Consider the following 27595-nt stretch of genomic DNA (forward strand, 5'->3'; position numbering starts at 1 on the left):
TCTGGTGGTCACCCATTCCCACTCTGCCTGCCCTCTCTTGAGCTGCGGGATGAACACCTCCTGAAATGTACTATCCACGTAGCTCTTAGCCTAGCGGATGCATTGCAGTGACGCCAGCTGCTGCTCAAGCTCCAAAACGCAGAACTCGAGCTCCTCCAGTGCATCTTGCTCTCATTCCATCTCTTGCATTTCTCAAACAGATTCCAATTGATGGCACATGCAAGCCTGTTAAATGGAGCAATCCTCGCACATTTACTAAACATTATTGTCTAGATTTAACTGTAACACGCACCATTATCTTTGGCTCTGAATGTTGGTGTTATAGCTCCTACAGCGACCTCCCCCATTGTGATTCCAATTACACTGTTTTGGTCCTATGATGTGTGGAGGATATGGAATGAAGAAGACTGCATTGAATGGTGTACATTCTCCACACAGTACAATCCCACCCACATCCCAAAGGCTTATAGTTTTGGGGAAGTTTGTGTTTAAACTCAAGCCAAAGCTATGTGACAGTGGTGAAGATCCTGGGGTTTTATACAACATAGGAGCAGGAGGCCATGTGCAGTATCACCTATCTACAATGTATTGACAACATTTTAAGTGTGTGCTTAGCACATGATTACCTCGACCTTTCAAGCTAGGCTGTCAAATAGTATGTGAAGAATGCATATCATTTGAATAACAGGTAGGTAATCCATCTTTTCTGATGTTTATAATGGTTAAAGTGTCAACTCTACTGAGAACTAATTTCCCCGTAACAGCTGAATTGCTTTTTAGACTCTATTTTGAGAAAAAGCCTTCATCCTTTGCAGTGTGGGAGTGGACCTTTTCATGATTGTTGGACTGTTGTAGATGGGCGGTTTTTTAAAAAAAAATTACTTTCTGCTGTGCAGAGATGCTGATGGGCTGAAAGAATAAAAAGAATATAAGAATGGTGGCAAAAAATGTAATGGCTGCTGAAGGAAGAAAATAGAAAAGTTTGATTGACACAGTGTTCTCCATAACCAAGAATACTAAGGATTACAAAACCTGTGGTGACCAGACAATGATGGCATGTAATTAAGGACACAAATAGAAGAAGAGGGATGAGCCATAGCACCCAAAAGAAAACATCAGAAGGGAGTGGGCCTCATTTTTAATATTTTGGAGGTAATGTTAGAGAGGCATAATGGAGGGGGGTACATGTTTTCCATTTTAGAATCTTACACAGACAGAAATTTTCCCCTCCATCTACCTGATCCACACTTAGATATAACAAAACCGAATGCTCCAAGGACTCTGGGCACAGAACATTACAAAAGATTCTTAGCCTTACACAAAGCTACATGTAACATTAAATTCTTGCATCAGAGTGCACAAGTAGGTTGGGGAGAACTAACTGAGCAGGTTGGCTCTAAACTTAAACATCCAGGTTTAAGATATTGACAGTTAGAGTTCTTTGGAATCTTGACTAGCCTGATGGGATAATTCTAGTGGCACTGTAACTGATGTGCCATTTTAGTTGAAGGTTGATCTGTGAATGAACTGGAATCAAAATTATACATAGATAAATGTAACTTTTTAAACAGTAAAAAATGTGAAACTTTAATTTAAAGATATATTTAGTAAAGAATTTATTACCTCAAGACTTGACTATTCCAATGCTCTCCTGGCTGGCCTCCCATCTTCCACCCTTCATAAACTTGAGCTCATTTAAAATTCTGCTGCCCATATCCTAACTCGCACCAAGTCCCACTCTCCCATCACCCCTGTGCTCGCTGATCTACATCGGCTCCCGTTCCGGGAACCCTTCAATTTTAAAATTCTTGTTTTCAAATCTCTCCATGGCCTCGCCTTCCCTATCTTTGTAACCTCCTCCAGCGCTACAACCTTCCTAGATCTCCATATTCCTCCAATTCTTGCCTTTTGCGCAACCCCGATCTTAATCGCTCACCATTGGCAGCCGTGCCTTCAGCTGCCTAGGCCGTAAGCCCTAAGCTCTAGAATTCCCTCCCTGAACTTCAGTGCCTCCCTACCTCTCCTCCTTTAAGACGTTTCTTAAAACCTACCTCTTTGACCCTGCTTTTGGTCACCTATCCTAATACCTCCTCATGTGGCTCTGTGTCAAATTTTGTTTGATAACGCTCCTGTGAAGTGCCTTGTGACCTTTTACTACATTAAAGGTGCTATATAAATGCAAGTTGTTCTATTTTTTTTCTTTTTAAGTCTATTTTTGTTCATGTTGTCTGAAGGCATTGATTGCTAGGGTATAGTTCATCGGACTGTCATTGCCCTTTGGCGCCTCTGTTTTGCTAGGCAATATGGCTGCATGAGCATCACAAACTAGTCTGATTCTGCTCTTAGCTGGTGTCCATACTTCCAGCAGGAGTGTTCAAGAGCAGAAACCCTGGATGATCTTTGTCTTCCCTAATCAGGTTTGCTAAGACTTACTGGTTCCAGTTAAGTTTGGCTAGCACAGCATAAAATAGGGAGTATTTTTTTTCATCCCTCGTGTATCCACACTCCACTCTTTTTTTCCCCACCCCATCCCAACCCTCGAGGTACTGCTAACCATTTATCACGCCAGACTGTTAGGTAGCTTTGTTTCTAGAAATTTCAGACTTCTAGAATATTCTTTCACAACTAGGTGCTTTTTATTTTGAGTCTTAATATGCATGTAGTAGATAAATTGCATTACGCGAAGTTATTTTGTTGTTATTGTTGTTGAAGTTATTGTGTATAATTTTTACTTGTCACATCTATTAATTTCCCCTTTTATCTCAATTATTTAAAATAATGTACTGCTTCAACCATCTAAAAAGTAACTTTTTATTACATCATAGTTGACAATAAGGTACTGAAATTGTGTCATCAAATTTACGTATCCAAAGCAGAAACATGTAGAAGTTCATAGTATCTTACTACAGTTGTACAGGGCTTTAGTGAGATCTCACCTGGAGTACTGCGTACAGTTTTGGTCTCCTTATCTAAGGAAGGATATGCTTGCCTTGGAGGCGGTACAGCGAAGGTTCACTAAATTAATTCCTGGGACGAGAGGGTTTGCCTATGAGGAGACGTTGAGTAAAATGGGCCTATTCTCTCGAGTTTAGAAGAGAGGTGATCTCATTGAAACATATAAGATTATTAGGGGGCTTGACAAGGTAGATGCTGAGAGATTGTTTCCCCTTGCTGGAGAGTCTAGAACAAGGGGGCATAATCGCAGGATAAGGGATCAGCCGTTCAGGACTGAGATGAGGAAGAATTTCTTCACGCAGAGGGTTATGAACCTTTGGAATTCTGTACCCCAGAGGGCTGTGGATGCTGAGTCATTGAATATCTTCAAGGCTGAGATGGATAGATTTTTGGACTCTAGGGGAATCAAGGGATATATGGGGATCTGGTTAGGAAGGTGGAGTTGAGGTTGAAGATCAGCCAGGATCTGATTGAATGATGGAGCAGGCTCGAAGGACCGTATGGCATACTGCTGCTCCTACTTATGTAGGATACAGCACAGGAGGAGGCCATTCGGCCCATCATGCCCATGCTGGCTCCCTGAAAGAGCCATCCAATTAATTCCATAGACCCGGAAATTTTTTCCCTTCAAGCATTTATTCAATTGAAAGTTACTATTGAATCTGCTTCCACCACCTTTTCAAGCAGTGCATTCCAGATCATTACAACTCGCTGCATTAAAAAAAATGTTCCCTCATGTCACCTCTGGTTCTTTTGCCAATCACCGTAAATCTATGTACTTTGGTTACCGACCCTTCTGCCACAGAAACAGTTTCTCCTTATTTACTCTGTCAAAACCATTCATGATTTTGAACACCTCTATCAAATCTCCCCTTAACCTTCTCTATTCTAAGGTGAACAATCCCAGCTTCTCCAGTCTCTCCACATAACTGAAGTCCTGCACCCCTGGCACCATTCTAGTAAATCTCTTCTGCACCCTCTCTAAGGCCTTGACATTCTTCCTAAAGTGTGGTGCCCAGAATTGAACACAATACTCCAGCTGAGGCCTAACCAGTGTTTTTTTTATATAAAGGTTTAGCATAACTTCCTTGCTTTTGTACTCTATGCCTCTATTAATAAAGCCCAGGATTCCATATTTTTTTAACAGCTTTCTCTACTTGTCCTCAATGTAAAAAGCATTAATTTAATGGAGTAAGGGATGCTCAATATGACAGAACATGTTGCGGCCCCTGAAAATGTACAAAATAGTATGCTGGCATATTTGTTAGATCCATTCCCTAATAATTGACTTAGTGTTGTAGTTGATCACTAATCTGTGAAAGTTGGCACAAGCATCTACCTGACAATGTGGAAAATCATTAGGGTGTGTCCTATCCACAAGAAGCATAACAAATCTAACTTGACCAATTACCACCCTATCTGCCTCATCCCAATCATTGGCAAAGTAATGGAAGGTATCATCAACAGCGCCTTCAAATGCCACGTACTCACCAATAACCTGCTAGGCGATGCTCAATTTGGGTTCCACCCTAACCACTTTGCTCCAGACCTCGTCACAGCCTTGATCCAGATGTGGACTCGAGAACTGAATGCTAGAGGAGAAGTGAGAATAGCTGCCCTCGACATCAAGACAGCATTCAGCAGAGTATGGCACCAAGGAGCCCTAGCAAAATTGAGGTCAGTGAAGTTTAAGGGGAAAACCCTCCAGTGGCTGGAGTTATATCTGACACACAGGAAGATGCTCGTGGTTGTTGGAGGTTTTCAACAACTTAATTCACTTGCCTCACTAAAACGCAAGTCTCAAAAAGGATCTCTATCACTGAAGAAAGTAAGTTCTATCCACAGAAAATCAACAAATTAAAAGGGGTTCTCCGTAGTGCCAGGATTTATACATTTCTACATATCGGTTGTATGCAGTGCCACAGTACTGACTGGTTTGCCGAGGATGGTGCCATGATATCAGGACATGAAAACAAGCCTACATTCAACAAGGCCACAAACCCAAGATAATAGAAATACAAAGAATAATTGGTCCGTCACAAATTACCATCGCCGAATCCCCCACCATCAACATCCTGGGGGTCACCATTGACCAGAAACTTAACTGGACCAGCCATATAAATACTGTGGCTACGCGAGCAGGTCAGAGGCTGGGTATTCTGCGGCGAGTGACTCACCTCCTGACTCCCCAAAGCCTTTCCACCATCTACAAGGCACAAGTCAGGAGTGTGATGGAATACTCTCCACTTGCCTGGATGAGTGCAGCTCCAACAACAGTCAAGAAGCTCGACACCATCCAAGATAAAGCAGCCCGCTTGATTGGCACCCCATCCACCACCCTAAACATTCACTCCCTTCACCACCGGCGCACTGTGGCTGCAGTGTGCACCATCCACAGGATGCACTGCAGCAACTCGCCAAGGCTTCTTCAACAGCACCTCCCAAACCCGCGACCTCTACCACCTAGAAGGACAAGGGCAGCAGGCGCATGGGGACAACACCACCTGCACGTTCCCCTCCAAGTCACACACCATCCCGACTTGGAAATATATTGCCGTTCCTTCATTGTCGCTGGGTCAAAATCCTGGAACTCCCTTCCTAACAGCACTGTGGGAGAACCGTCACCACACGGACTGCAGCGGTTCAAGAAGGCGGCTCACCACCACCTTCTCAAGGGCAATTAGGGATGGGCAATAAATGCCGGCCTTGCCAGCGACGCCCACATCCCGTGAACGAATTTAAAAAAAAATACAAACAAACCACGATCAGAAGGGAGCAACAGATAAAAGGACCAAATCTTTGTGCAGTTATGACTTTTTTAATGTAAAAAAATTACAGCTTGCTGGGATTTTCTGTGGACCAATTTTTAAATTATCAGTACACTTTGCAAAGTCGGTTGTGCAGTGATTACGGTACTTGACTAGCAGCCCAGAGGTTGAGGGTTCAAATTTCAACATGGCAAATTGTGAATTGAATTCTAGTAATTTGTGGGCTGGCACTAAACAAGATGATCATGAAAACTGCAAGTTGTTGATTTAAAAAAAAAAGCAGCAACTGTTTCACTACATTGACTCTTAACGCCCTCTCAGTTGGCCAAGCCAGTCACTCAGTTGTACAAACAATTCCAATCAGGGCAATAAATCCACCGTTGCCGGTGTTGCCCACATCCTGAGAACAATTAAGAAAATATGTATATCAAATACTGGTCATCTTGCAAGTCTGGATCATATGCACCAGCTTCAGACTCCTAATGCTGTAAGCAAATCTCCCGAGTGCACTGCTACAGACACGACAGTGGAGTATTGCAGTAAGCAAGGTTACCTGCAACTTTGTAAGTATGGGTGAGTGATCTGGATCTTCACAGATGGATCAAGAGAGTTGTGAAGTATAGTACTGGGTAAATGTAATTTGTAAATAGTACAGTTCATTTCAGCGGATACATCTCTTGAGTTGGTCAGGAATGTTGCTCAACAGATAAGAAAGTTAAATTTGGTCAAGTAAAGCGCGCACTTTTACCAGCATGGTGAACCTGTCTGCTTTGCAAAAAAGGTTTGCCAGGCCAGTATATGTAACCAAGGCAAATATGAACCTTTCCTTTCAAATAAGACCGTTAAGTTATACTTACAGAAGATGCAGCATTCATAAGTATGTTTTTAATATCATACCTTCTAGCTTAACTGCTCCTGGAAGCAAAACTTTACTTGATGAAAAACCTTGGTTTGAGGAGATATGGGCCAAGAATTTCCTGAAGACTTGTGCCGTTATAATGGCACATCTACGTCTTGTGTCGCATCTATGTTTTAAGGTGCAAATGTCCCAGGAAATTATGGCACATGTAACATGTTACTTAAGCTATGCCATAATTTCTTGGAATTTTTGCGCTCCGCTGACACCCTCGGCAAAACACTTGAAGGTGAATTATAATGCCCCAAAATTTGCTGCCAAGATAACGGCGTGTTTAATGCGCACGCCATTATAAATGTGTAAATTGCCCAGCAACTCGTGGCAAGGAAGAGTATAGCTTCGTGAAAATGATAGCTTGCCCTTAACCTCCCCGTGAGTTTCATGAAGTTGCTGCATTTGCACGTTAATTGCCCGTTAAACTCGGCACAAAAGGTTACGTCTAGTAATTAATAGCGTAATTACCCTTTTAAGATGTGAAAATTGTTAATGACTGTTAATCACGCTCTCCTGCCCAGAAAGTGAACAATTAAAATGCGGGGCCTCATTCCTTCACGTATTGAATTGCTGACGGAGATTTTTAAAATGTCAAGTTTTAAATTTAAATTTTTCTTTTCTACCTCATTTTACACTCTTTCTTAATCCAATCTTTCTTTCCCTCTCTCTTCTGTACCTGATTTGATATTGGATTCACAGACTCTATTTCACCACCTTTCTCAGTCTTTCCTCTGTTTATTTCTCAATCCTTAAATCTCATTAGTTAAGAAGACACACTTCCCATTGTTCACCAAGGTTCCAAATGCCCTGTTGCCCTCGTCTTGCTGTTATCAGCTCGCGTTTCCAGCAACTTGCAGGGCAAAAAAAATTTGAGCTGAAGGGTGCAGGAAAATATCTAATTAATGTGATTCCCTGTTCCACAAATTCCGGCCCGTGGCTGCACCCCAGCACCCCCCCCCCCTCCCACCTTTAGAATCAAAGGCGATTGCGAATTTGCTGGATTGATCGCCGCTGCCAGTTGGACTGTTACGGAATGGTGCTGGTGGGCTCAATATGTTTGATATAATTGCAGGCAGAGAAAAAATCATTAATACTTTGGTTTTGAAATGCAGAGCATTGACTATGTGAATAAACTTATCTTTGAATTAATTGGCTCAAATGATGGGTCCATACTTAAGTTATAATTCAATGAATCGTTATCACCCAGAGCAGCAGGTCTGAGAGAAAAAAATCGCCCTGTGCTGGCTGCTGTTTGCAGTATCTGACAGCTTATAATCGAAACAGCTCATATGGGATTTCCCTTTCTATAAGCTATCACAGGCAGGATTATTATCGCTTTTACACCTCTAATTCCTATCAATAGCCCAGTAAAATGCTCAACGCCTTATATTTAAATACGTAACAGTTTCATCAGGTTGCATTTTATTTACACCACAGCCTCCCAATTTTATAGATACGTCTGGCAAAACAACACATTCCACTTTGGAAACCTGTCCGTAGCAGTAAGGAAGTGGCGGATTAGGTGAATCTGATTTAAATGGATGGCTAAGAGCATTGAACCTGTGCTTGTCCATGTGCGACTGCAGCAGCTCAGCTCCATTCAGTTTCAGCTGCTGATGAACACAATGCATGACCCAGGTCAATTTAAAGCCGAGGTCCTGCCCACACAACACTCCGAATGGACAAAATATTTAATTGACGTTCCCATTGAAATGTCAGACTACGCACAAATTTTCATCGGCCGTTTTGGTAGTCAATCGTGCACGCAGATGCGCTCTGCCCCCCTAGGGAAATTTGCATTCTTAAATTATTTACTCTTCATATTATTCTTGCTCATTATTCAGTGACTTGTCAGTTGCATTGATTTATATCGCTACATTTCATTTATTTTAAGTGAAGCAACAGAGAACTATATACCGATGAAACGTCTAAACAATGCAGGACTAATTTGCAGCGAATTCTGGGCCATTGAATTTAAATAGTAGATTTAGCATACAGTTAATAAACTATTACACAAAGCATTTCCTTTTACTATGGTACTTTTTGAGGTGAACTGGTTCAGGAACTTGATGCCTTTGCCCTTTCCTGTTGCAAACAATTTTACAACACCAAGTTATAGTCCAGCAATTTTATTTTAAATTCACAAGCTTTCGGAGACTTCCTCCTTCCTCAGGTAAATGTTAACATTTACCTGAGGAAGGAGGAAGTCTCCGAAAGCTTGTGAATTTAAAATAAAATTGCTGGACTATAACTTGGTGTTGTAAAATTGTTTACAATTGTCAACCCCAGTCCATCACCGGCATCTCCACATCATGACTTTCCTGTTGCTGCAGAGGTATCCATTGGCTACGCTGCTCCTGAGCCGCTGCTCTGTTCCCTGCTGCATATTCCATTGAGTTCTCCTATCAATATTGTCGTTGCAGCGAATTCTGTAGTGGTTACTTCCACCACACAAGTCAAAGCTTTCAAGGATGATCATTTCTAAACAGTACTGCTTATCTGTAATGTTTGAGTAACTAAAGAAAGAACGACTGCTATTTACATAGCACTTTTCACGACCTCAGGACACCCCAAAGCGTTTTACAGCCAATGAAGTATTTTTGAAGTGCTGTCACTGTTGTAATGTAGAAAACAGGCAGCCAATTTGTGCACAAGATCCCACAAACAGCAATGTGATAGTGACCAGATAATCTGTTAACCACATTTGTATGCAGAGCACTATTTAAGGGAATAAGACCTACAACTAATTATCCATCAATTTAACAGACTTGTATTTGTAAATAAGCTTTTTAAAAACCTCATTTGTAGGGATGGCGTTCTTTATATTTCCGAGGAGTGTTGTGCAAAACGACATTTCTTTATCTAATCTTGGCTTCTGCACCCTCTGCCGCCCATTGCTTTCACTGGAGCAGCAAATGGTACTGGGCGCTGAGGCTCAACAAAGAAGCATCTGATTTAAGTGCCCGAGTTTTGGAATGTGAAAGCTGCGATATAAATGCAAATTCTTGCTTGGTGACCACTTGATCTCCCCAGCCTTGTTTTTTGCAAAGCTTCTGTTAACATTCTCTGTAGTTTTCACTTAGTTTTAGACTTCTGCATAATCCCTTTTGACTTTTAGAATAGATTTTGTTATTTTCATATTTCTCAGCTGATACCTGTGAGCTGATATTGTGCCAAAATAAAATCATCTCTGTTGTTGTTTCTGCATCACATTGTCAGAGCCTTGGTTCACATTTAGTCCTTGGGTTGTCTGTCAGCATTGCCCAGCTTTCAGAAGTGTGCATTCTGTTCCAGACTTTCCTTCAGAGGTCACCATGGACACTTAAAACGTTGGTAGATTATTTTGGAGGGTAGAATAGCATTACTTTGTACTCCACATAGGGAAGGCTAAGCATCTAGCTCCTTGGTGATGGATGTAGACAGAGAATTGAACTCGGATAGCTGCAATTTCTAGGAACAGATCATAGCTGAAGCATTCCACATTGACTCAAAGCGCAAGATTACAGCTCACAAGTCCAGTGGATTAAATCTGTTCTTGGGTAAGTGGCACAGATGTTTGCAACACTTAGTCAAGCTCTTGTTGCTGTCAGTTGCAGCTCACTTGCTAATGTGGATAATGTACAAAATAGAAAGCTCTTCCCACAATCCACAATTGATACGAGGGTGAAGAAAGCGTTGTGCAGCACAGGGAATCTTGCTGTGAAGGGACATCTAATTAAATATGTTGATTTCCCAATAGAACTACATACCCAGCCTTTAGACTTGATGGGGAAATGTTTCTTTGGAAAGGTGAAACACTAACAAAGCTTCAGAGCAATCCCAAGTATGTTTTTATTCCCTGCTGCATGCATGGTCAAGTGTCCACATTCAGGCCTAGGAGGAGGGTCCCAGAAAGAATGTTAGCATGTTCACTTGCTCATTTCTATGCCACAGTGGTGATGCCTCTTCCTACATTAACAGGACACTGCACCTGATATTTATGCAAATAAGTGAAATTTGTTTGGATGAGAGTGACTGCCCAGGAGACCTTTATTTTACTTGAATCACTTTTTAGGTTGTCATGTACTCAGAACAAGAAAAGACCATCAGGCTCAACACACTCGTCTGACTTATTTCTGGACTAATCTCCATGACCTCCCCCCAACCTGCTGGGAGAGGCAAAAAAATGTGGAACAAGAAGCCGATTCACAAAACATCTGTCAAAAATTCCTTTCTAACCCCTCAAGGACAAGCAGGCCTAGGAGGCCCTGAGGAAGTTATGACCCAAAATTTTACCTTCCTTCTATCACGATCCCATAGTTTTCCAAAAATGTGCCTAACACCTTAATGAAGAACTGCAAGGAGTCATTCCTCACTCCCACTTTAGGAATGAAGTTCCACAAGTGGATCATCCTTGGAGAAAAATACATCGTATATACATCCAACCTCACTCCCTGTTTTCCCAATTTAAATGCTTGTCCCCTAGTTCTGTTGAGCTGTATCATCTCAAGCAATCTTATCCACTTATATGTTATTGATGCTTTTAATAATTTTATAGACCTGAATCAAATCTCTTAAGCCTATGCCTCTCCAGCAAATCCAAACTCGAATGCACTAAGACTGCTCAGTGCATTTAGGCCAGGGATCATCCTCATTGTCCTTCTCTGTACGTAAATGACCTTTTTGAGGTACATAGTACTCCAGATGACATCTCACCAAAGCATTGTATAAACTTATTATCATGGACCTAGTTTTATACTGAACAGAATAGAGCTCAGGACCCTGTTCATTTTGGCTGCAGTTGCCTGACACTGCACTTGAACCATTAAGAAGCAGTTAATGACCACTCCTATGTCTCTCCTTTCCTGTCACAGTTAATCTACACCCACGCATGTTACACTCTGTGAATTCTGTGGACATATATACATAACTGCACATCTGTCAATGCCAATGAACCATTGCCTGTCTTAGGCCCACTTCCCCAATATAACTAAATGCAGTTGTAATCTTTATCTTTCTTCTAAGATCCTGGCCTTTTTTTGCACCACATTGTGCCGTCCACAAATTTAATAGCTGTGCCTTGCTCCAGGTCATGAATAAACAGGAGAGGACCCAGCACTGAACCCTGGTTACCCCACCAATGAGTAGTCTTTTCAGGATAGGCAAAATGCTCCAGCCAAGCAGCCTCTTTTGAGGTGCATTGACTTCTGATTCACTTTGGTCAAGGAAACTTCCACTATTTTGCTGTCTCCTGAACGATTGGAGGGTTTTGACTTCTATTGACTGATATCGGTGTTGAATTTCTAAGTTCTATAGGAAAAGTTCAAGATGCTAATGCTTGTAATTCAGTCAGTATGTTTAAAAAAAATTGGCTCGTGACCATAATCTTCAAGTACCTGTACTTTCACAGGAAGTACTTAGATTTGATGTAGAATTCTATTACTTAGCCTGTGTTGGCATCTAGAGTTCTCAGGGTGTTGGTATGTCATAAAATTCCTTCAACTGTGTGTGTACGCACGCACTCGCACACGGTTTGTCTGAATTCCCTTTCTCAATGCTGCAAAGACTGCAGCCTAGCTTGCCTAAAGCCACAGGTTTGTTATCACTTAACTACTACTTTTTTCATTAACCTTGTCTTCTCTGCTGCTCTTTCAGCCTTTGTGATGACACCTTCCCCCTTAATGAAGCCCCGTCCAGACCTCTGCAGTGGCAGTGTGGCCTTTATCACCAAATCACACCTTGGCCTGTCCCCCTGGTCCTCTGGCACTGTCTGCTCCTTTGAGCTTCTCACCTTGTTCCACCCCTGTCACCTCTCCTTCAAAAGCTTCGTTTTGTACTGCCCACCCAAGTACCACGCCAAGTTTCTCACTGAAATATCTTCACTGCTTTCCTCCCTCAGCCCCTGCACCGAGCGACTTCTCACCCTCGGTGATTTCAACCTCCATCTCAACTCATCATGCTCTCTCTCCTCTGAGTTCACTGCCCTCCTATCCTCCCCTAATCTCTCCCTCCATATAAACTCGCCTACTCATAGTCACGGCCACCCCCTCAACCTTGCCATCTCATGTGGCCCCACTACTCCCATTGTGTCAATCACAGATAAGGCTATCTCTGATCATTTCCTTGTATCCCTCTCCACCCACATTTCCCCCCCCCCCTTCCCCCTCCCAACCCCACTTCCTTCTACGTTCGCCCCTGGAAAAACACTTCCCCCAAGTCACTTACAATGGCACTTTCAAATTCCCAACTGTCTAGCCTTTGGCCCTTCATTCACCTCTACATTTCTGCAGCTACAGATCTGCTCAATTACACCCTCATCTCCACCTTTGATGCCCTTGTCTCCATTAAAACTATTACTCACTCACCCAGGGTCAATCCCCCTGGTACGACCCCCATCTCCACTCCCTTAAGTTCAAGGGACGCAGACTTGAACGTTTGTGGTGGACCACTGGTTTACCCATTCATTGCCAGATCTGGCTGGACTACATAAAGCACTATCGGGTCCTGCTCTCCTCTGCCAAAACTGCTCATTATTCCAGGATCATCTTGGAACGCAAAGATAATCCCTGGCTTCTCCTCCACTACATACCGTCTTCTTAAACTCCTCTCTCATGCCTCCTCCACCCTCACCTCCAACAAGTGCGAGGAGCTTATGGACTACTTTGTCACTAAAATTGAGACCATCCATGCAACTGCCTCTGCCACTTCCCTCCTTTCTCCAGCCCACCAAGCCAAACTTCCCCTACGGTTCCCCCTGCCCTAACCCCGAAACTCACATCTTCCTCTGGTTTCTCTCCGATCTCCCCATATGCCGTGTCTGAGCTCATCTTGACCACGAGACCCATCTCCTGCTCCCTTGACCCTATTCTCACCAAACTGCTGACTACCCAACTTCCCTTCCTGGCCCCCATGTTAGCTGATATTGTTAATGGTTCCCTCTCCTTCAAATCTGCCGTCATCACCCCTCTCAAGAAAAAAATCACCCTTGACCCCTCTGTCCTTGCAAACTACTGCCCCATCTCCAACCTCCCTTTCCTCTCCACATTCCTTGAACATGTGTCACCTCCCAAATCCGTGCCCATCTTTCCCGCGACTTCATGTTTGAATCCCTCCAATCAGGTTTCCGCTCCTGCCACAGTACTGAAATGGCCCTTTTCAATGTCCCAAATGACATCCTATGTGACTGTAACCGTGGTAAACGACCTGTGTGCAGCCTTTGACACGGTTGACCACATCATCCTCCTCCAGTGCCTTTCATCTGTCGTCCAGATGAGTGGGACTGCACTCGCCTGGTTCCATTCTTATCTATCCAGTCATAGCCAGAGAATCACCTGCAATGGCTTCTCTTCCCGCTTCCGCACCGTTCTGGAGTCCCCCAAGGATCTATCCTTGGCCCCCTCCAATTTCTCATCTACACGCTGCCCCTTGGCGACATCATCCGAAAACATGTCAGGTTCGACGTGTATGCTGACGACACCCAGCTCTACCTCACCACCACCTCTTTCGACCCCTCCACAGTCTCTCATTTGTCACACTGCTTGTCCGACATCCAGTACTGGATATGCAAAATTTTCTTCCAACTAAATATTGGGAAGACCCAAGGCATTGTCTTCAGTCCCTGCCAAAAACTCTGTTCCCTAGCCACCAACTCCATCCCCTATCTTTGGCCACTGTCTGACCGTTCATAACCTTGGTGTTCTATTTGACCCTGAGATGAGCTTCCGACCACATCCGTTCCATCACCAAGACCGCCTACTTCCACCTCTGTAACATCGCACGTCTCTGCCCCGCTTCAGCTCATCTGCTACTGAAACCCTCACCCATACCTTTGTTACCTCTAGACTTGACTATTCCAATGCTCTCCTGGCCGGCCTCCCATCTTCCACCCTCCATAAACTTGAGCTCATCTAAAACTCTGTTGCCCATATCCTAACTCTCTCAAAGTCCCGTTCACCTGTTACCTTTGTGCACACTTACCTACATTGGCTCCCGGTCCAGGAATGCCTTGATTTTAAAATTCTCGTCCTTGTTTTCAAATCCTTCCATGGCCTTACCCCTCCCTATCTCTGTAACCTCCTCCAGCCCTACAACCCTCCTAGATCTCTGCGTTCCTCCAATTCTTGCCTCTTGCGCGTTCCCGATTTTAATTGCTCCACCATTGGTGGTCGTGCCTTCAGCTGCCTAGGCCCTAAGCTCTGGAATTCCCTCCCTAAACTTCTCTGCGTCCCTACCACTCCTCCTTTAAGACGCTTTTTAAAACCTACCTCTTTGACCAAGCTTTTAGTCGCCTGTCCTAATAGCTCATATGTGTCAAATTTTGTTTGAAAATGTCTCCCATGCAGCCCCGTTGGGACACTATGTAGATTCAAGCTTACTTCTCTTTGTCTAAACTTTCTCTTTTTGTATACAGTTCGATTATATTATGTTGTGCTATATTGCTTGCATTATGCCTGTCTACGGCATTGCACTATAGTGGATATACTTTTATTACTCATTACAAATTTTCTAATGGAAATTGAATTGAAACAACTGTCTTCAGTTTTTTTTAAAAGAGCTGTTACTTTTTATGTTGGTAGAATATGTTTTTGCCTTTCATACATAATGCAGCGTCTTCTCAGTAACCTTTTTTGCTTACATTTCAGAAAAAGTGACCGTACCAAAGGAGCCGACGTCTAAAGACAAGACCATTGAAAATGTCACTGTATTCAGTGATAAGCAAGGAAAGAAGCTACGCTCCAATATGCGAGCCACAGAAAGAGACCATAAGAAAACAGTGCAATGTGCATTCATGCTGGACCCTATCACTGGGTCCTCTGCAAAGAATTCAATTCCCAACAAGCCTTACCTCTGCCTTAGCTGCAGTAACCCCAACCCTCCAGTCTCAGTGCCCCTTGGCAGACCTGCACGGCAGACTTCCAGAACTGATTGCCCAGCTGACCGCTTGAAATTCTTTGAAACTTTGCGATTACTTCTTAAGCTTACCTCAGTTTCTAAACGAAAGGAGAAGGAGCAGAGAGGACAAGAAAATACCTCGTATGAATGGGTAAACAGATCAAATGAACTTATCTGGCTGGAGCTGCAGGCCTGGCATGCAAGTTGTAGCATAAGTGACCAAGATGTTTACCTGTACACAGCGCGCCAAGCGGTCCCTGATATTATTAATGATATTTTGAACTTTAAGGTAAACTATGGAAATCTTTGTGCTTGTAAAGGAGGTGGTCATGTTGATGCTGCTGAAGAGGATGAGATTGCTGAGCAGAAGACCGAATGTATTAGGACTTCAGGAACGCATGTCTTTGGTCATAGTGATTATCAGGAACACCTCCAGTGTCAGAGAGTAGCATTTGAGCAGGTTAAAAGTATTATGGAGCTGCTAGAGTCTGTGGAAGCACTTTACCCATCGTTGCAGGCCCTCCAGAAGGACTATGAGAGGTATGCTGCAAAGGACTTTCAGAGCAGAGTGCAGGCACTCTGCTTGTGGCTAAATATAACTAAAGATCTGAACCAGAAATTGAACTTGATGAGAACGGTCCTGGGCATTGAGAAATTGGCGAACATTGGCTGGCCAGTGTTTGAAATCCCATCTCCTCGTCCTTCCGGAGCGAGTGACCCAGATGAGGAAGAGGACGATGGTGAGAACTGTTCACAGACTTGCCTGTTGGAAAATGAGGAGGAGCTAGATCGTGAAGATGAAGTCACTGGGTCAGAAAATGGCAGAGAACACAGTGCACATAGGCACAAAGAAGAGGTTCGTGTTCACTTTCAGCCTTCGGATGTTTTCCCAACGAAGTTTGAGAGATCTGTGTCTCAAGATGAGACATCCTCAATGGGAAATCAGTCTGCTGAGTACCCAGCTGATACTAGTTTCAACAGAAATTGTCAGACGTCTATTTATAGGCCTTTTGTTGATAAAGCACTGAAACAAATGGGACTACGGAAGCTCATAATGAGGCTTCACAAGTTAATGGATGGGTCCCTGCAAAGGGCACGTGTAGCACTGGAAAAAGATGTTAGTACACTAGAGGTAAGAGCTCTGATCTACAGTGGTAACACTACACACTTCTGAAGTTTTTCAGAACTTCTCTTCAGACATTGAGCATATTTTGTTTGTTTTTGCCTTTCATGTTGACCTGTTTATAAAATGTTTTTTTTAACTGGTATTGAATGTAATAAGGTCACACCTGTCCCTGGATGAAGGACACTGTAGACAACAGCTAGTAAAATAAAAACAGAAAATGCTGGAAACACATAGCAGGTCAGGCAGCATCTGTGGAGAGAGAAACGGAGTTAACATTTTAGACCAATGACCTTTCAAACTGGACGATATTAGAGATTTAACAGTTTTTAAGCAAGTGCAGAGTCGGGAAAGTTGGGGAGGGGTGGTGGAGAAAGGAAAGAACAAAAGGGAAAGGTCTGTGATGGGGTGGAGGGCAAGAGTGATTAAATGACAAAAGGGATGATGGTGCAAGGCAAAAGGGGGTAGTAATGGAACAAGTCAAGTTTTAGTAGATACCTAATCACACGAGAAGGAAAACAACAACAGCAAATTGCATTTATGTGGCGCCCATAACGTAGTAAGACGTCCCAAGGCGCTTCACAGGAGCGTTATCAAACAAAATTTGACACTGAGCCATCTAAGGAGATATTTAAGACAGAAAAGATGTAGGTTTTAAGGATTGTTTTAAAGGGGGAGAGGTTTAGGGAGGGAATTCCAGAGCTTAGGGCCTAGGCATCTGAAGGCACGCCTGCCAATGGCGGAGTGATGAAAAGCGGGGATGCGCAAGAGGCCAGAATTGAAGGAGTGGAGCACAGAGGTCTCGGAGGATTGTAGGGCTGGAGGAGGTTACAGAGATGGGGAGGGGCGAGGCCGTGGAGGGATTTGAAAACAAGGATGAAAATTTTAAAATCGAGGCGTTGCCAGTCCGGGAGTCAATGAAGGTCAGCAAACACGGGCGGTGGGTGAACAGGAATTGGTGCGTGTTAGGATACGGGCAGCAGAGTTTTGGATGAGTTCAAATTTGCGGAGGGTGCAAGGTGGGAGGCTGGCCAGGAGAGCAGAAAGTAGTGAAGGTGACAAAGTAAAAGCGACAAACGGAAATCCTGACGGAGAGAAGATCGGAACTTATTCAAGATGGGCATTCCTGGAAGAGAAATAGCAGTGAATTAAACACTAAAAAGCAAAATACTGCGCATGCTGGAAAGCTGGTTTTAAATTGGATTTAATGTATCCATAATAATAGATTGTTCTCCTTTAGAGTGGAGAAGATTAAAGGGAGATTTAATAGAGCTGTTTATGAAGTAAAATTATGAAGGGTTTTGATAGAGTAGATAGGGAGAGACTGCTTCCACTGGCAGGAGGGACAATAACCAGAAGACAATTGGCAAAAGAACCAGGGGGAGATGAGAATTATTTTTATGCAGCAAGTTATTATGATCTGGAATGCACTACCTGAAAGTGTGGTGGAAGTAGATTCAATAGTAACTTTCAAAAGTGAATTGGATATATACTTGAAAAAAAATGTGCAAGGCTTTGGGGAAAGAGCAGGGGAGCGGGTCTAATTGGATAGCTCTTTCGAAGAGCTAGCACAGGTGTGATGGGCCGATTGGTCACCTGCGCTGTATGATGCTATGATAACACCAAAGGACTCTCCCTAAAGGTCCAAGTGATTGTCACATTGGTAGATCTCTATTCCTTGCCTTGTGTGTTTATGATACATTTTTGTACTTCCTTATGCAAGTTACTTCTGCAGCATGGAGTATTTGCTCGCAGTTCAGTATTTTAGACGCTGAATTGCAAAGTGTAGTTTTGCTCAGCAAGTACGGATTTGTGGATTTCAGCTAGTATGGATTTATGGATTTCCAGTAGCTGTTTATCAGCAAAGTACAAAAATAAAATGGCATTATATTGGGGAAGAGCAAAGAAGGTGAGGCATTTTCCTACAGAGGGTGGCCTCTTGAGAATCAATTCAGGTCATTGCTGACCACTTGTGACCTGTCATAAGATGCTGTTGATTGATATCTGCACTTGCCTGCTTTCTCAACCTAAAAAATGATGCAAGAAAATGGCAAAAATCACATCTGCGTTTTTACACTAAAATGTTTTTATAGGATTTCAGTTTTATGGATCAAGAAAATTCTGTGGGATTACATTGTCTTAATACTGTATTCATTATAATTACAGATTATATGAATACAGTATTAAAACAAAATTAAAATCCATCTGATGTCTCTCCAACCAGTGAAATGTGTCTCCACATGAGTTTTGCACAATTTAAAAAAAAGTTTTAAAAATGTGGTTCAATATAGAGTAGTACAAATTGGAATGAGAACCTCTAAACTAAATAATTTCTAAGAGGAAGGTTTTAATATTTTCTGGTTTTAATGGGAACAATACTAGCTGCTAATGGAACGTCACAACAGAAGTAGGAATTGGGTTACTGTGTATGTACTCTGTTGACTGCATGTGACTGTATTATACAATGCGCCAACACCAGTTATACAGGACAAGGCTGCTGATTTCTGAGAAATTGTTGCTGTGATATTGGTAGCAGGATCACCTTGGTGTCATCAGCATTAGTGCTGTGTGTTAGCTACAGGATAGTGGCAGCAGTTCATAGCTGACTTTTTACATTTCAAAAAGAAGTTGGATGTTCTATAGCACCACATTTTAAGTTCCCAGTGGTACAAAAGGGCCTGGCTCTTCACCAGCTCTTTTCTTGGTATCAAAACTTTGCTACATCCAGAAGCTGGTCAAGAACAGCACTTGTGTTTAAATAGTGCCAGCTTTAAAGTAGAAAATATCCCAAGGCGTTTTACAGAAGGGGAAATGAATAAATAAAAGGAATGGATACCAAGTCATGATGGAAAAGTTAGTGAGATTACAAAATTCTTGGTCAAAAAAGGTCTTGAAAAGGTTTTTAAATGCGCAGAGAGATGGAGGGTTCAAGGGGCAGATCCTGAGAGTAGGGCCATCGGTGAAGGGAGGAGGCGGATGCACAGAAGGCCAGTGTCAAGAGGATCAAAGGGATGTGGAGAGAACATAAGGTAATGATAAGTACACGTCCATTAGCTTTGCTTTTCCTAGTTTGAGAGCAGTGTAAGCAGGGGATAATACTGTAGCTGCTTGCTTGCAGAATTCAGAATGCTCCAGATGCACTTATCCATCATGAGGATATGAGTGAAGATACGTGCATGAGGAATGAAGTTGGATCATTGAGGTTGCACGGAGCAGCAAAAGACAATAGAGCTCAAAGAGATCATGAGTTCGGCTCGTTTATTTCTCAACTTCATTTTGATTTAAACTCAAACTTTACAGAATGCCATACTCCCAATTCTTTTGATTTTTGGATATTGTGTAAAAAAAAAGTTCTTCATGTAATTAACCAATTTCCATTGCCCCCCCCCACAGACAGCTGATAGTACTTCCAAGTTGGCCATTAAACACAAGTTCATGGGTATCACGTAGCCAATCCTATCTTACAATTGTTGCTTTTATTCTTCTTCCCTGCGGGTTGATATAGTGAGTGAAATCTGAACAAGATTGACTGATTTTACAGAAGAAAAATAATCACATTTCTTGCACTGGTTTTAATGCAGGAGGCTGATCTTAATGTAGCTTATAAATACAAACATCAGTGCAAATTTAACATCTGCATCTCTTCTTGCTTTAGGAATTTGACTCTCCATAAGTTTGCCCATTGAACTGTTGAGGGTTACTTTAATTTTGGTCTAGTCACACTGCAAACATATTTTATTGCCTAACCAATTGGAGCAGTTCTATGAGATTGTATGTGAGTGATGTTGGCGCGTATGTGAATTGGAGCTAGAATAGCAATCATAGTCAGCTAATTAGCAGGTACTAATTCTCAACAGCCTGTTATTGAAAGTACAACAGTAACATTGAGTAAATTCTGTGAGCGTGTCTGTTTCAAACCTGTATACTTGGAGAGTGCGAATCTAGCTATCTGCTGTACCTTATAGGCTCTTTTTTGAAATCGGGATGTTACGGACTGACAGCAGTGCACAATTAATGCCCTGTGCTTCAATCCACACTCTGTCCCCACGTTCTAACATCAGGCTGTTACCTTGAGGTGTTATAGTCATCATGGAAAGTGGTTTGAAAGAATATTCCAGAATAATGGTGTGGAATACAAATATCAAACACATTACTGAGAACCTTGTCGCATGATAAATTCTAATGGTTGTGAATATTTTATATTTTAAAAACAAACTTTTATTGTTTGGGAACTGTTTTGGAGATCATTCTTTAGACTGACACCTGGGTGCCTGCCACAGCTCTTTGTCCCACATGCACTGCTTCCTGTACATCACCATTGCTTAGGCAGTGGAAATATGGATTTTAATAAACTTTCAAACTAAGTTTTAAAAGGTTGCTTTGGTCAGTGTATTTGTTTTTTTAAATTCAATAGTTAGTCTAATTGATATTGTAGAAAAGGATTTTAAACAACTAATCTTTAAGGCAATATAGAGAACCACTACTGTTGCCATTAAGGAACATTGATATTGGTATTCCAGAATATTATCGTGGACTACTTATTTTAAACCGTGATGTAGAAATGCAATCCTGGTCTATTTCTAATCTCTTAATTGTGGTTGGACTCAAATCCTACAGTACTGATGTCTACCTTCATTAAACAGTTTGTCTTCCCTAGGAACTAACCATTTTACAAATGTTTTTTCATACGTGATGGCATGCAGTTTGATTATCCAAATATAGCTGCTTGGTTTAAAATACCTATAGTGCTATGTTCAGTCTTGTAAAAAAACAATTGTACCTGCTATAAACTATTTGCACTTATAGACTGAGAATGCAATCACAAATATTAATCTGCTGTATGAAAATATGTAAATTTTGGATTTATTCCATTCTCTAGCTGTTTAAACAATTTTTTCTGTTGCAGATAAGTACCCATACATATAAATAATTCAAAGGTGTTTCTAATTTTAAAATGATAGATTTAAGAATTGCAGACCTCATCAGTAATTTGAATTGCAATTTAATTATCAATCACTATATAGTTTTCAAAATTCTAACCTCTAATGCTTGAGAAATAAAGAACACGTTCTTATGGTGTCTGTGATCATAAATATAAAGATAACTGCAAAAGCCGCTGAAATATTACTGAAGAGGGGCAGGTGGAACCTGATAGTCATATCAGATGCAACACTTTAGCCAGTCTCTATAGCATTCTCTGGCCTGCCTGCCTAGCACACCAGGTTGTATTGTGTGACAAAAAAAAAACCTCAATTTCAAAATAAGATACTTCAGAATGACGACAGTAACACCAATTTTTTGAAGCTAAGAATCTTTTTGCCCCATCAACTTTGCCATGCAAACACCTTTATAATTGGTGTATATCATGTTTTAATATATTTAGCATAAACTTAGCCAAATAGATCTCTTGAAATCAATTATTTTTATTAAGAAAATCTTATATTAAAATCTCTCCAAGACGGCTATGTCTAAAATTAAATTTCGTGATAATAAGCTGCCCCACCAATAGAAATTTGTTCACAAATGGTGGCACAATACTGTTCTACTCCTACATCAACAACTTACATTTTATTGTGCCCTTAATGTAGTAAAACTTTGCAGGGCGCTTCACAGGAATGTTATCAACCAAAATTTTACACTGAGCCACATGAGGTATTAGGACAGGTGACCAAAAGCCTAGTCAAAGAGAGAGATTCTAAGGAGCATCTTAAAGGAGGGGAGAGAGGCGGAAAGGTCTCGGGAAGGAATTCCAGAGCTTAGGGCCGAGGCAGCTGAAGGCACGGCCACCACTGGTGGAGCGATTAAAATCGGGAATGCGCAAGAGGCAAGAATTGGAGGAGCGCAGAGATCTTGGAGCATTGTAGGGCTGGAGGAGGTTACGGCGATAGGGAGGAACGAGGCCATGGAGGGATTTGAAGATGGGAGGCTGGCCAGAAAGAGCATTGGAATAGTTAAGTCTAGAGGTAACTAAGGCATGGATGAGGGTTTCAGCAGCAGATGAGCTGAGGTGGGGCAGAGACAGGTGATATTACGGAGGTGGAAGTAGGCGGTCTTGATGGAACGGATATGTGGTTAAAAGCTTATCTCGGGGTCAAATAGGACGCCAAGGTAGCGAACTGTCTGGGTCAGACTCACAGTGGCTAGGGAGAGGGATGGAGTCGGTGGCTAGGGAACGAAGTTTGTGGTGGGGACCGAAGACAATGGCTTTGGTCTTCCCAATATTTAGAGGGAGGAAACTTTTGCTCATCCAGTACTGGATGTCAGACAAGCAGTATGACCATTCAGACAGTGGAGGGGTCGAGAGAGGTGGTGGTGAGATAGAGCTGGGTGTCGTCAGTGTGGAACCTGTTTTTGGATGATGTCGCCAAGGGGCAGCATATAGATGAGAAATAGGAGGGGGCCAAGGATAGATCCTTGGGGGACGCCAGAGGTAACAGTGCAGAAGCGGGAAGAGAAGCCATTGCAGGTGATTCTCTGGCTACGACTAAATAGATAAGAATGGAACCTGGCCAGCGTAGTCCTACCATCTGGGCGACGGAGGAGAGACGTTGGAGGAGGATGGCGTGGTCAGTCATGTCAAAGGCTGCAGACAGGTGGAGAAGTATGAGGGTTAGTTTACCACGGTCATAGTCACATAGGATGTCATTTGTGACTTTGATACTGTGGTAGGGGCGGAAACCTGATTGGAGGGATTCAAACATCGACTTGCGGTAAAGGTGGGCACGGATTTGTGAGGCAATAACACTTTCAAGGAGTGTGGATATGAAATGGAGGTTAGAGATGGGTTGGTAGTTTACAAGGACAGAGGGGTCAAGGGTGTGTTTTTTGAGGAGGGGGGTGATGACGGCAGATTTGAAGGGGAGTGGGACAGTACTTGAGGAGAGGGAACCATTAACAATATCAGCTAACATGGGGGCCAGGAAGGGAAGTTGGGCGGTTAGCAGTTTGGTGGGAATAGGGTCGAGGGAGCAGGAGGCGGGTGTCATGGTCAAGATGAGCTTCGAGAGGGCTTGAGGGGAGATAGGAGAGAAATTAGAGGAAGATGTGAATTCAGGGTTAGGGCAGGGGGGAACCGTAGGGAAAGTTTGGCATGGTGGGCCAGGGGAAGCGGCAGAGGCAGCTGAATGGATGGTCTCAATCTTAGTGAAAAAGAAGTCCATAAGCTCCTCGCACTTGTTGGAGGCGAGGGTGGTGGAGACAGGCGAAAGTGGGGTTCGTAGTGGAGAGAAGCTGGGGTGGGGGGGGGTCATCTTTGCATTCCAAATATAATTGGAAAACTCAGCAGCAGAAGTCCTCCTGTATCATTTATGCCACCTGCTGCAAACCATGATGTTACTCGATTGTAACGCTCTGCTGTTCAAACCCATTTTCAGGCAATTAACTGTATAACAGTAGAATATTTTAGTCAGTGACTAAAGCTTGAACCTCCACGTATTCAACACACCTGGATGTTGATGCAAAAGATCTATGAAAGAAATCAGTTTGAAGTCTGTTAGTTTTACTCTCTGGTTTAACTAGCTAGCTTTATTTTTTTTATTTTTGATGTAATGTATCTACAATGACAGTTTCTTACATTTCCAGAAAGGTTGCTGCTTTTGGTCATGTTCTTTACTAATTGGTGTTTTTTTAAAACCTTTTTCTGTCCTTCCTCTTTGCCTGCTCCCTCCACTTTAGATTCCTGTAACTGTCAATTCCTCCCACAGTACACCAGATGTGATGATGGGATGTTGAAGTTGGGATTAATGTCTTTGCATTATCAGTGTTGCTCCACAATATGCCACAGGAGGACTAATTAAGCAGGGACTGATCCTGGCAGTTTGACTTTCCACTTCCTTGCACTCAGATGAAGTGCTCCATCTGCTGGCTAGGAAGGAACCACTGTTACTTTTCTATTGAATGGTTTGAATGACCATTGGAACTGGGTTAACTCTGCTTCTCAGCACTTTTCAGAGCTGTATTGGTAGCTACCTGGCTGCCTATTTGAAGTTTTTTATTTTGAGAATAATACAAAAAGTAATGGAACTTTTTTTTTCTGTGTAACAAAATCGCCTCATGAAAGTTAATGCAAATTTAATGATTGGTGGATAGTTTTGATTTCAAGATAAACCTAATTGCAATGCAACTTGTGGGTATGACCCCCCACTATTGTCCAGAGCTCCAACGGTGAGAATTGTCAGTGTGGTTCGGTGTCATTATTGTGCACTCTACAAAATATGGTACAATCAGTGGCCATAAGGATGGGTGGTCTGGAGTATTGAAAAGCTGCCATTGACACAGCAGGAGCTGTTGTTGAGGTTAGGGTTACCACATTTTTTGGGGACTGCATGGAAGGAGCTATACTCCAATGCAGTAGATCTCATTGTGGGACCGTGGTGTGCCCAATTGGTTGCTGTGTTTTCCCACATAAGTGACTACACTTCAAAAGTAATTTGTGCAAAGTACTTTGGGACAATTCTCAAACATGATAACGCTGTATACAAATACAACTCTTTCCTTCTTTACTCTGTTTCACACCCGTGTTGTACTTGATCTGGTAGTGCTTGATGCATAATACTGGGTGTTAAAAGCAATTGTCATCCTTCGCCTTGAGCATAAAAACCTAAATTTTAAATATTTGTGGAAACAATATGCTCTGGCTATACTTTGAGAATCTGAAACTACCTCAATTTCTGACACATGTTCCTTGAGGATCACACTAATAGGCAGCTCCCAAGTTAAGTTAGTTGACTCTTGGTTCAACCAACCATGCTGATAATGGACACTGGCAGGACCTAACAAATCCCTGCAACACCTAGGCCAAGTCGCATGGCATTCTCGTTCCAGAACCAGTGTTGACACTACTGAATGATGACCTATATATCTCTGGGTATTCACATCAAAGACCTTAATCCAGCATCTATACAGGTTAGCGCCAGTCATCGCCCTTAAATTAAACTGAAATCCTTGGTATCGATACTGAAATGTTCAACAGCTCTTGGTGCAGAACCATCATTTTTGTTCCTGTCATGCACCATGCATTCACTAATATCAACTGATATTGATGGGCCAATACTGGTGCCTGCCTCATTATTTGTTGCATTTGGCAATGCTTGTTCCATTGTGTTTGGCCTCAAATCATTAATACTGCGGTGTCTTCTGTGCTTTAACACCATTCTCCTACACCTCTAACAGGCAGTTGGTTTTGTCCATGCTTTGTTAGAGTTGGTCCTGATTTTTCGCAGTTACGAGTTTGTCACCTTCACTGATATTCGTCCTTGAGTCTGTCCAAACATTTGTACCACTGGAGATTCCCAGTATTGTCAACAAAGTTTTGGTTGAGTATACAAGATATTAAGGAATTGATGGAACATAATCTCTACAAGTAGCCTATCTCTATCTACACCAACTTAAGAATCAGAATCAGTGCATGGTTATGATTCATTGTTTGATATTCCTTCTTATTTTTGGTTAGATCAGGAGGAGGATTATCATGACCTTAAGCCAGAAACACAACGCAAAGTTCTTGATCAATTTAATACCAAGGTAACTAAGGTTCCCATGGTTCAAACCCTTAAAATCTCTAATGTAGCTGACAATTCAATATTGTGGGTTAATAGAATAACAGATACTTGCAGATTACGACGACTTGTTTTTGGCAAGTAGGTGGTATTCCTGGTATACAGGAATGAAAGAATAAATGGATTCAGATCTGAACAGGAAAAGAAGTATTTCAAGCATTCAAGCTCTCAGCCTTGATTGACTCAGTGGTAGAACACTTGCGTCTGATCAGAGGTCATGGGTTCAAAGCCCACCCAAGAGACTTGAGCACATAACCCAGGCTGACAGTTAAGTGCATTACTGAAGGAGTGTCGCATTGTTGGAGGTACTGTTTTTTGGATGAGACGTTAAACTGTCCTCTCAGATAGATGTAAAAGATCCCATGGCACTGTTTTGAAGAAGCGCTTGAGTTCTCTTGATGTTCTGGCCAACGTTTATTCCCTCAACCAACTCTACTAAAAACGTATTATCTGGTTATTTGTCTCATTGCTATGCGCAGATTGGCTGCTGCATTTGGCTATATTACAACAGTGACTACACTTCAAAAGTATTTCATTGGCTGTGAAGCACTTTGGGACGTCTGGAGGATGTGAAAGGCGCTAAATGAATGCAAGTCTTTTCCTTTCAAGCTTTGATGCTTTTCTGCTAAGACTGGCCTATCCAATTCATCGGGCAGGATTTTCATACAATTAGGTGGCTTGGATTCATTCATAATTGAACTGCAGAATTATCCTTCAGGGCTCTTACTGAGCAATGGATCAAAAAGCTCCTTCAAATTGCTTCACTTCAATAATGTGAAGTCGCCGCTTTTGGCTTGAGAGTATTGTCTGTTTACTGTGATATCCTGCTGTCTCTTCATTCTCGATTCTGTGTTTCTGCTCTTCGTGTACGCTGGAGAGCAATTTATTCAAAAGTATCTCTAAGAATCAAGGGACATGGAGCAGTGGCAGGTAAATGAAGTTGAGGCACAGATCAGCCATGATCTAATTGAATGGCGAAGCAAGCTCGAGGAGCGCAATAACCTACTCCTGTTCCTATGAAGGATGCCACCTTGTACCTTTTTTTTATAAAAGGCCCTTGGAGAAAAAACTCCAGCAGCCAGGATTGAATGCTACACGGATATAAATTTTGTTCTTCACTAAATTTATGTACCCTGCTTTTGAGCCATTGCAGCCTTGTGATCTAAAGCGATATGTTGGTGGTGGTGTGCTCAAATGGAAATCCACAACCTACAAATTACGCTGTTGTATTTTTCTTCAGCCGCGTGCTGCTGATTTATATTGGGCCTGATGGAGGCCGGGAGAAAGAAATCCACATTTTCCACTGCTTCGCAATCCACAAATTTCAGTTCCAGGATGGTGTTGGTGGCGTAGAGTTGAGGCCATTTTATAATGGGAGCTGTCAGCGGTGAGAGTGCCAATCGTGTGTTGC

General features: G+C 42.4%; 1 protein-coding gene across 1 annotated transcript in view; it reads left to right on the plus strand.

Moving 5' to 3' along the window:
• map3k4 (mitogen-activated protein kinase kinase kinase 4) overlaps window positions 1-27595 on the plus strand; it is a 180241-nt gene that overhangs the window by 81932 nt on the left and 70714 nt on the right. Inside the window, exon 3 of the mRNA XM_067989234.1 lies at window positions 15255-16636. Within this exon, the coding sequence (XP_067845335.1) occupies window positions 15255-16636 (1382 nt within the window). The remainder of the gene's footprint in view (window positions 1-15254; window positions 16637-27595) is intronic.

The sequence above is a fragment of the Heptranchias perlo genome, chromosome 8, assembly GCF_035084215.1.
Source record: "Heptranchias perlo isolate sHepPer1 chromosome 8, sHepPer1.hap1, whole genome shotgun sequence".
Lineage (NCBI taxonomy): Eukaryota > Metazoa > Chordata > Chondrichthyes > Hexanchiformes > Hexanchidae > Heptranchias > Heptranchias perlo.